Source organism: Hippocampus comes, unplaced genomic scaffold (genome assembly GCF_001891065.2).
Source record: "Hippocampus comes isolate QL1 unplaced genomic scaffold, H_comes_QL1_v1.1 scaffold100, whole genome shotgun sequence".
NCBI classification, from domain to species: domain Eukaryota; kingdom Metazoa; phylum Chordata; class Actinopteri; order Syngnathiformes; family Syngnathidae; genus Hippocampus; species Hippocampus comes.
This window is the reverse complement of record NW_017805282.1, coordinates 334,784-343,285: the sequence shown is the minus strand read 5'-3', so window position 1 is coordinate 343,285 and position 8,502 is coordinate 334,784. Positions and strand designations below refer to the sequence as shown.

The 8,502-nt window shown below is 45.5% G+C and overlaps 1 protein-coding gene across 1 annotated transcript in view; it reads right to left on the bottom strand.

The window, feature by feature from the left end:
* btbd9 (BTB (POZ) domain containing 9) overlaps positions 1-8,125 on the bottom strand; it is a 9,806-nt gene extending 1,681 nt beyond the window's left edge. Inside the window, exons 1-11 of the mRNA XM_019871448.1 lie at positions 7,971-8,125; positions 6,780-6,985; positions 5,511-5,874; positions 5,182-5,449; positions 3,813-4,032; positions 3,301-3,420; positions 3,109-3,218; positions 2,882-2,988; positions 2,039-2,193; positions 1,862-1,940; positions 12-162 (exon numbers count right to left, since the gene is read on the bottom strand). Of these exons, the coding sequence (XP_019727007.1) occupies positions 12-162; positions 1,862-1,940; positions 2,039-2,193; positions 2,882-2,988; positions 3,109-3,218; positions 3,301-3,420; positions 3,813-4,032; positions 5,182-5,449; positions 5,511-5,874; positions 6,780-6,967 (1,762 nt within the window). The 5' untranslated portion in view covers positions 6,968-6,985; positions 7,971-8,125. The remainder of the gene's footprint in view (positions 1-11; positions 163-1,861; positions 1,941-2,038; positions 2,194-2,881; positions 2,989-3,108; positions 3,219-3,300; positions 3,421-3,812; positions 4,033-5,181; positions 5,450-5,510; positions 5,875-6,779; positions 6,986-7,970) is intronic.
* Positions 8,126-8,502: the final 377 nt, after the last annotated feature.

The following is an 8,502-nucleotide window of genomic DNA, read 5'->3' as shown; positions in this document are numbered from 1 at the left end:
AGAAAAGTGACAGGCTTGTAGGCGGTGCGCGCGCGACGGCCGTTGAGGTCGCGGCGGCTGCGAGGAGGAAGGGGCTGAATCCGAGCCATCTGGGCCCGATCCGCTTTCTTTCACATCTGTGTCCAACTGGGCCGGACACTCAAAGTGGACGCAGTGGAAGACCTGCAAGGACGACATTGTGTGAAGGTGCTAGTGGTCAGTAGGAAGACACAACCACCGGTGCAATTTCATTGGCTTTTACTGAGCAAATGCTTAAAACAATCCTGAAAGCAGCACACAAACACACACGCTAAACTTGGCCGAATTACACTAATGTGTTCGCCAGTTAACAGCCAGCCAAGCCTACGCTCTCAATGGCTGAGGCTCACGTCACTCACCAGGTCCGGCGCCACCTTTTTGAGCTATACACACAGTCATTACGTGAGAATGGTGACCGCAAGTGGAAAAAAATCCCTGCACCTCATGTGAAATCTGAATCTACTTAATCAATGGGCTAGTCAGTAGAATACTTGATTAAAAAAAAAAAAAACACGATTGGTCAAAATGTCCTTTTTTCTTTTTTTTTTTTTTTTAAGCTCCCCAAAACGTGCCTTTTGATTCCCAGTGTATCGACTGGGATTCAGGCTGGTGTGGCGGCCTTCGAGCGCCTTGTTCTCATCCATGAGTGCACAGGTGGGTGATGTCAGACAGTGTGTGAACTGGCCGCTTTAGAGTGAGTGCCTCGTTGTTGCGGCGTTAAAAAGCAGCACAAGGATATCCTGCCATTGGAGGCTTTTAGAGGTGATGTTCGATACCAAGTACCAATACCAGGGTTCCCACTCTTCCACTTGCTTTTTATTTCTGGACCTTTAAAGGACTTTTGAGGGCAAATTCAGCCATTTTTAAGGACTTTTTCTCCATTCAGCAGGGGATTCACGGTGGATTTAATGCTTGCTTAACAATATGCGAGCTGAACAGAAAGCCACATATCACTGAGATGGTGTTCAAATCATTGCTGCCAAAGGAAGGGCACATCTTTATTTTTAGGGGCAATCAGCTTACCCTTTATTTGACATACTGTATGTCAAATTTTCATTTTCCTACCTGTACTAGGTACAGTACAGGTAGGAAAATGAAAAAAAAAACACCAAAAAAAGTACACCAAGAAAAATTTTAAGTTAGAAAATATAAAACTTCAATTTATTTTCAAATAAAAAAACATTTTAAAGGATTTTTATTAATTTTAGAAGCTTTCCCTGAAAATTAAGGACAATTAAGAACATAATTTTGCAACTTCTTTTTTGATGGATTTTTATGAACTTTAAAGGACCCGTGGGGAACCCTGAATACGACAAGTAGTTTTGATGCATAAGATTTCAGTGACCATAACAGATAACTTGAATTTCATTTTCCCATCTTTCTGACGCACATGATGATTCGCCGACGGGTAAAGCCGCCACATTATAGGACCAGCAACTGGCAAAGAGAACTTAGTCAATGTCCATTTTTTTGGGCAATATTAACTATTGGTGCCTGGTTTCAGCAGCTTTCAAGAGTGGTCAAAATATCCATAATATGTATTTTGGCGGCTCAAGCGTCTAAGTTATGTGTAAGTAAAAGAAAGACGCTAGACAAAGACAGATTCGCTTTTCCAGGTGGTGCTCATCGTATTTGATTGACAGGAGACAGCTGAGCAGGACGTGCCTTCGACGTAGCAATTGGATTTCAACTTTTATGTTGCGCTTGCAAACAAATGGCTGAAGTGTGAATTGATTACGCTTCTTCGGTTCCGCTATGTCCCATTTGTGTGAAACGCGTGACGCGAACGCAGCGTGGCTGAGACGGATGCAAAGGAGGCGAGTCAATGGCGGTGTGCGTTCACCTCGTTGGCGGTGTTGTGCGTGCCCACGATGCGGATGAAAGAAGCCGGCTGCTTGTCGAACTTGAGGCTCTGCCAGGACCTGCCACACAAGGAGGTCACGTGGACAGCGTTAGCGCACAAAAAGCAACGCTGTCCGTCTGTCGATCGGCGCTTATCTGTCGCCTTCGCTGGCCTCACCGACACGTCACTCGAGTGCGGTCCACCACCTTGGTCCACTGCTGCTGATTGGTAGAGACCTCGATGTAGTAACTGTATGAGCGCTCGTCGCAGTCCCACAGCAGGAGCCTGCGCACAACGTCAAAAAAGTGAGCATGACCGACAGAAATTGGTTTTCAAACAATATTTTTTTGGAATGACTGTATTTCCTGCACTACAAGGCGCACCTAAAAGCATTAAATTTTCTCAAAAGCTGACGGCGCGCCTTTTAATCCGATGCGCCTTATATGTGGATCAACATTCTGCTTTCTTGGATGTAGCATTTTAAATGTTTTGTAAAGTGCTTTGTTACAGCGCAATCGAAATAAAGCTACACTATTGTATTCCCTTTAGTGTAGCTCCATCTAGTGGATGCGTAACACAAGCTCAGTATTTTATTTGTAGCTTCTACTCTATGCGCCTTATGGTGCGGAAAATACGGTATTCTTAAAATAAATAGATAAATAAATATAGCCTCAGCCACTATTGCAGCTTCTATTTTATGCGCCTTATAAAGCGGTGCGCCCAATATATGAAAAGTGTTTTGAAATAGACCATTGACTGACGGTGCGCCTTGTACTACGAAGCGCCTTATAGTGCGGAAAATACGGTCATCGTAAAAAAAAAAAAAATAAAAATAAAAATTTAAAAGGTTCCAAGAGAGAGCTTCAAGTTCTACTTCCAGTTCAAGGTGACTGCAAAACTCAACGTACAACAAAGAGAACAACAACTCATGTACAGTTGGTAACCAAACCGCAATTTACAAAAGTCCGCTAGCTTAATGCTAACACACAAAGCACGATTTGAAAAAAAATATGCTTTCACCTCTTGCAGGCAGGTGTGGAAGGTGTGACCCCGCATACAACGGGGGCTCACTCTAATAAATAAGCCCATCCATTTATCCGCCACCGTGGCCACGTTCTCGCTGGGCACTGCGCACACGGCACGATGAATGGGAAGATAGGGCGCCAAGATGTGAGTGTGAGAAAGGAAGCGTGAGACGTATAAGAGAGAGAGAGAGAGAGAGAGAGCGCCCCGTTCCCGGAACTCACCCAGCAGTCCTTGCTCCAGGGTGAAGGTGCGGTTGGTGAACATGCACTCAAAAGCCACCAGATGGAAGACCTTGTTGACCGTGTTGTGCGTTCCCACAATGCGAACGTACCTGCCACGCGCAACAAAAACCGGCGCCGCGGTGTCAAGAGCAGAAAAAAGCCGAGCGGCAGCAGGTGAGACACGGGGCTTGCCTGCACACTCTGGGTGTGAAGAAGAGATTCTGCCAGGAGCGGCACAAAAACTTGGAATGGTCCACCACGCGAACCCAGTCCAGCTCGTCCATGGAAACTTCGACGTAGTAAGAATACGAGCTGCCATCACGACAAGACAACTTGGATGAGATCACACTAACACTCAGCTGCACTTGATTACACATTGAACAAAAACGAAGAAAGGCAGACTTTTTTTCCCCCACAAGAACAAAAAAGATTGATTTTTGCGATGGTGTGAGCGATACAGATTCATTCTTAAATCTTTTACTCCAAAACCGCCCTAACCTGAAATCCAAAACGATGCAACACCACCACCTACATGGACCGGTTTGTCATTACAGTTGTGTGGAAGCTTGATTTTCAGACAAGGTCACACAAATAATGAAATGAAGATCAAGCCGGCGAGCACTGGAGCACTCGATGCCTGCGAGGAGGAAAGCGAGGCGCCTTTGCAAGGCAGGACTTCGCGCTCGCGAGGGGGGCGGCCCTACCGGCTATCTCTGTCCCACAGCAGCAGTCGCACGTGGTTGATGATGGACGGCTGTCCCAGTTTGACCTGGATGCCGGCCCGGCCGTCCTCCTCGATGGGGTGCCTGGAGAAGCCGTGATCCAGGTCGTAGTTCTGAGTGTCCCCGTCCAGCAGCGCCGACTTCAGCTCGCCTTTGGTCACCTGAGCGCCGTGCTTCATGGTTGCGATGTTCTCCTCTGGTACTGAAAGACAACAAGAGCGCCGATGCCTAAGTCGTCTTCTACTGGGGGCAAAAAAAAAAAAAACATGCAGAGCACATGTCAACATAAACAACGAATGTCGAGGAGTGCTTTTTGAGGTCCAGGATGCTTTGGGGTGTTGTCCCCAGATCGCAACATATGAGACAGGAGCATTTTCGTCAAGGGAACTAAAAACAAAGATTTGTATTGGCAAAGGCGGCTTTGTTCTGCTGGCGGATTATGTCCTATCACTCACGTTCCCGTTTCAGACGCTTCATTCCTCACGTCCGAAGTCGCAGATCCCATCACATTTCTCATGACACGTCTCATTCTCATGTTAAATTCGTCAAGTTCCAAGACTCGCTTTTCATTCCTGATCCTCTCACATTTCAAGCCCCCGTCCAATATTTGTCATGTAGCGGTTAAATGTAGTCCGATTATTTTGAAAGTATTTTGAAAGACAAAAGAATTACAATGACATAAATACAGCCATGGGTGTATTTAACTCATTCAATCCCAGCCATTTTCACTGGAGCAACCCTCTCAATCCCAGCGTTTTACTGGATTTTGACTGATCTTGCAAGGCCCACAGAATATTTGGTTCTAAACCTACATCAACATGGAGCCTACCAAAATAAAGTTTGGACTCTCTAGTGTTTCTATCTTTTTCTATTCTTCAGCAATCGGCATTACAAAATGGCTAAGTTTCATGGAAATGGCGATTCCTGGTCAAAGAGAAAAAGAGCTTTTTGTAAAAGCATGCATTTCAATCACGTGAGCCACTACTGCCACCTACTGGTCGCTTTTTTTTTTTTTTACATAATTTACAATGCAAACGGCTTATTCTCATTCAGATTGCATCAGACCCTCCTGCCCTCTATGACACAAAAAAAAAAAAGACTTACAAGTACGTCCTTGGTAGGCGGGGCCTAATTTTAAAAAGACGTCCAAGTACGTCTTGTGGAATGCAAGAGTTAAAAATGCTACATGGCAGATTTAACCACCGCATAGTTCCTAATATGCATGCAGGACGTCTCTCTCATATCCTTTCTCATGCACCATGTCATGTCATATCACATTTCATATCTCCCGCACGCGGGCAGCGCCCAGCTCCCACACTCCATACGCACAAATAAGAGCAAGGGTACTGACTGAGCATGCCACGAAAGTTGAGGTCCATGTTGCGGCTCTCCGAGCGCAGCTTGATGGCGTCCAGCAGGTGGTCGGGGCTGAGCAGGCCCGAAGGCCGCACCACGTTCAGCATTTCCGTCAGCGTCATGAGCGGCAGCCGCACGGCCGCCATCACCTCCTGCGTCTCGCCGCTCTCGCTGCGCTGCCGGCACCAGCGGCACAGCGCCTGGAAGATCTCCCGCTCGCTGGCGGCGAACGAGTCGCGCCGCACCACCGTCAGCAGCGCCGTCTGTCAACGCAGAACAAGCGTCAGCTCTGCGCCGGGGCGCCGGCTCCCCTTAAGTCGTCACCTTGGAGAGCGCCAGGAAGCCGTCCGAGTTGAGCACGTCGGGAGCGTGCTTGTCCATGTAGGAGCAGCAGGCGGCGCCCAGCGCGCTCAGCGAGTACAGGCTGGCCACGTCGAAGACCAGGCACACGTTGCCCGTGTGCAGGACGGTGCGCAGGAAGTCAGAGGTGGAGTCCTCCAGCGGCTGCAGGCCGTAGCGGTGGGCCAGGCCCAGGAAGTCCAGCAGCACCTCCTCGCGGGCCGAGCTGAGACTGGCGCGGCCCGTGTACAAGTAGCGCAGCAGCATGGAGAAGGCCTCTGCCCGCGTCTCCTCCAGGCTCACCTCCGCCTGCGGCTGGGACTCCTTCATGCCACCGTACAACAGCGCCCTGCCGGATGCGCACGAACACGCAACAGTCAACTCGAGCGGGCCTTCAAGAGAATCCAAACAAGCATTCAACATTTCTTTTTTTTTTTTTTTTCAACAAACATGAACTTGAAACCTACTTCAACACTAATTAGAGAAGCGCTTTAACATGTGTTTCTTTTCATGACATATCAGTGTGTCCCGCATTGTCTTCAGTGACAATATGGCACAACAACCTGAAAAAACCTTTCACCGGAGAAAAAAAGTGTTTTGTACTTCCGTAACCAGCAATAGAACACAAAAACACCCTTTTCTGACCAAAAATCTTAGAAAAGGAGATTTCTATCAATAAAGCATCAAAACAAGACTGAGAAAGGGTTTTGATGATCACGTATTGACAGGTTTACAACTGCGGTCAACAACTAATCAATAATTGAGTGAACCTGTAATTGCCCAACAATTATTTTGATAAACAGTTAATGGTATCAAGACCTTGTTGAAATTAAAATTATTCATCTCCTCAGAATTTCAGCCTCTCAACAGAAAACACTATTTTGATGGATCGTCATCCATGAAAGCCGACCGTTTTTTTTTCCTTTTTGGCCAGGTGGCCGCTTCTATTTCGGAAATTAACAAACAATACTTTTGCCAATTTTTTGATTGATCTTATGGACGAAAGCAGTAAGTGAGGCCTTGTCAATTTATTATGCATTTTCTACACTTTCAATTTGTGTTACACAGTTGTTTGACATTATGCGGGCTGCTCCTTCCTACGTTCCAAAAACACCTGCAGCGCAAATATGGGTAAGCAGTCTCGAAGATGACTTGTTTGATATTTTTTTAAAAAATGGCTTCTCTGTAAGTTTGTTTTTTTGTTTTTTTTGTTTTTTTTTACTGAAAGGAAAGCTCATTAGTTGCAGGCACTACCTGAAGTAGTGGCAGCGCGCAGCCAGGATGACGCGATGCGCGGGGAAGCGCTTGCCCTCCACGATGAAGGTAACGTCGCTGTAGTCCTCACCCATCGCCAGCGTGCCCAGCTGCTCTGACAGCAGGTGGATGTGGTCGATCTCCGACACCGAAGCCGGCGGCCGCAGGGGGTGGCTGTTGTTGCTCATGCCGGTGTCGGGGCCCACCTGCCGACAGCGAGGCAGACAGCACAAGCGAATGGAGAAAAAGACAACAAGCTGGACAGGCTACTTTCATTTGAGGTGCCGAAAAACAGGTCTATGGCCTCCGTGGTTCAAAGTGGAGCCCCGCTGATCCACATTGTTGACACTCACAACAAGGTTGTAAACGGAGATGTGTAATGATTAATTGACAACTCATCAATTATCAAATTAGTCTACAAATGTTTTGACAACTGATTCATTTTCAGAGCCCCTTGTTCAACTTATTGACTGATTTCTGTAATTGTCTATGGTAGACTAGCCGGACTATTTTTGTGTTTTAATTGTTATTTTTATTATATCATATGCTTTTATTTATTTTTTAAACAATGCTCAACATTTTTGCTTATTTTCTGACTGACGTTACAGACCAAACCAGTAACTGAATCATAATCACACTGTCTGCTATTGCATTTTCTGCACTGTCCCTTTGGAATTGTATTGCGTATGAATAAAGCGATAGAAATGAATATATATATTTTTTGTAGCTGATTCGTCGACTAAATGAAAACAATCTACTTTTCGTTCTCTTCGCAAAATAATCCTTGTTTGATGTTGAATTGTTGAAGCATTACAAATAAGGTCGTGTTTAGATTTTGACAAACGAGACATTTGAGGAATAACTCATTTACATATTATCTGGAAAGCATGCTTGATAACAGCAGCAATACAGCAAATCCCCGAAGGGGAAGAACGCATTGAAACAATGTGGGCTCATCGATCACAAGCAATCAGAAATCTGACTTTTTTTTCTGGTTGGTGGGGGTTAATTGGAAGCCTTTATCAGCCAGCCTTGTCGTTAAAAATAAATTGCAACATAAATTCGCGGTTGTTGAAGGAGCTGAAGCAGCAGCGTTTGGTCGGTGTGTTGTGTCGGCACCGTTGTGGTTTGTCGGACAACGCGACTTGCGCCAAACGCCCTTTTCCGTTCATTGCCGCGAGTTTTACTCACCAAGCAGCTCGCACAAAAACTCTTCGAGTACTCAAAGACTCTTCCAAAAAGACCAAAAGAACAAAAAACGCTGACTAATTCTGCGCGTTTAAAGGAAAAGCCCCCAAATGTCCAACAACATCACAGCGGCCCAAAAGCACGTCCGGGTCTTGAGTAACTACTTCCGGTTCACAAGCGGCTCCTCCAAAGTAATTTTGTACACTTCACTTAATTTTAATTTGTTTTTTATTTCTCAGAAGGCGAGGCCCTTTTGTTACATACTAATTGTCTGCATAATTGTATGATAATATCAAAATTAAAATGTTTTTATGGGGGGGGGGGGGCTTATTTTAAATGTTTCGTCGTTTTAAAAATAACCGAAATAATCTTTTAAAGGATGCTGAAGCAAATACTTATTGTCATCATCGTGGGGTTTGACTGACACGCTCCACCTTGTATTTGCTATTTCATTGAATATTTTATGAAATAAACAGACACAAATACAAGTAGGTATTACTTTATTGTCATAATAAAGTTATCAAAGACTTTTTTG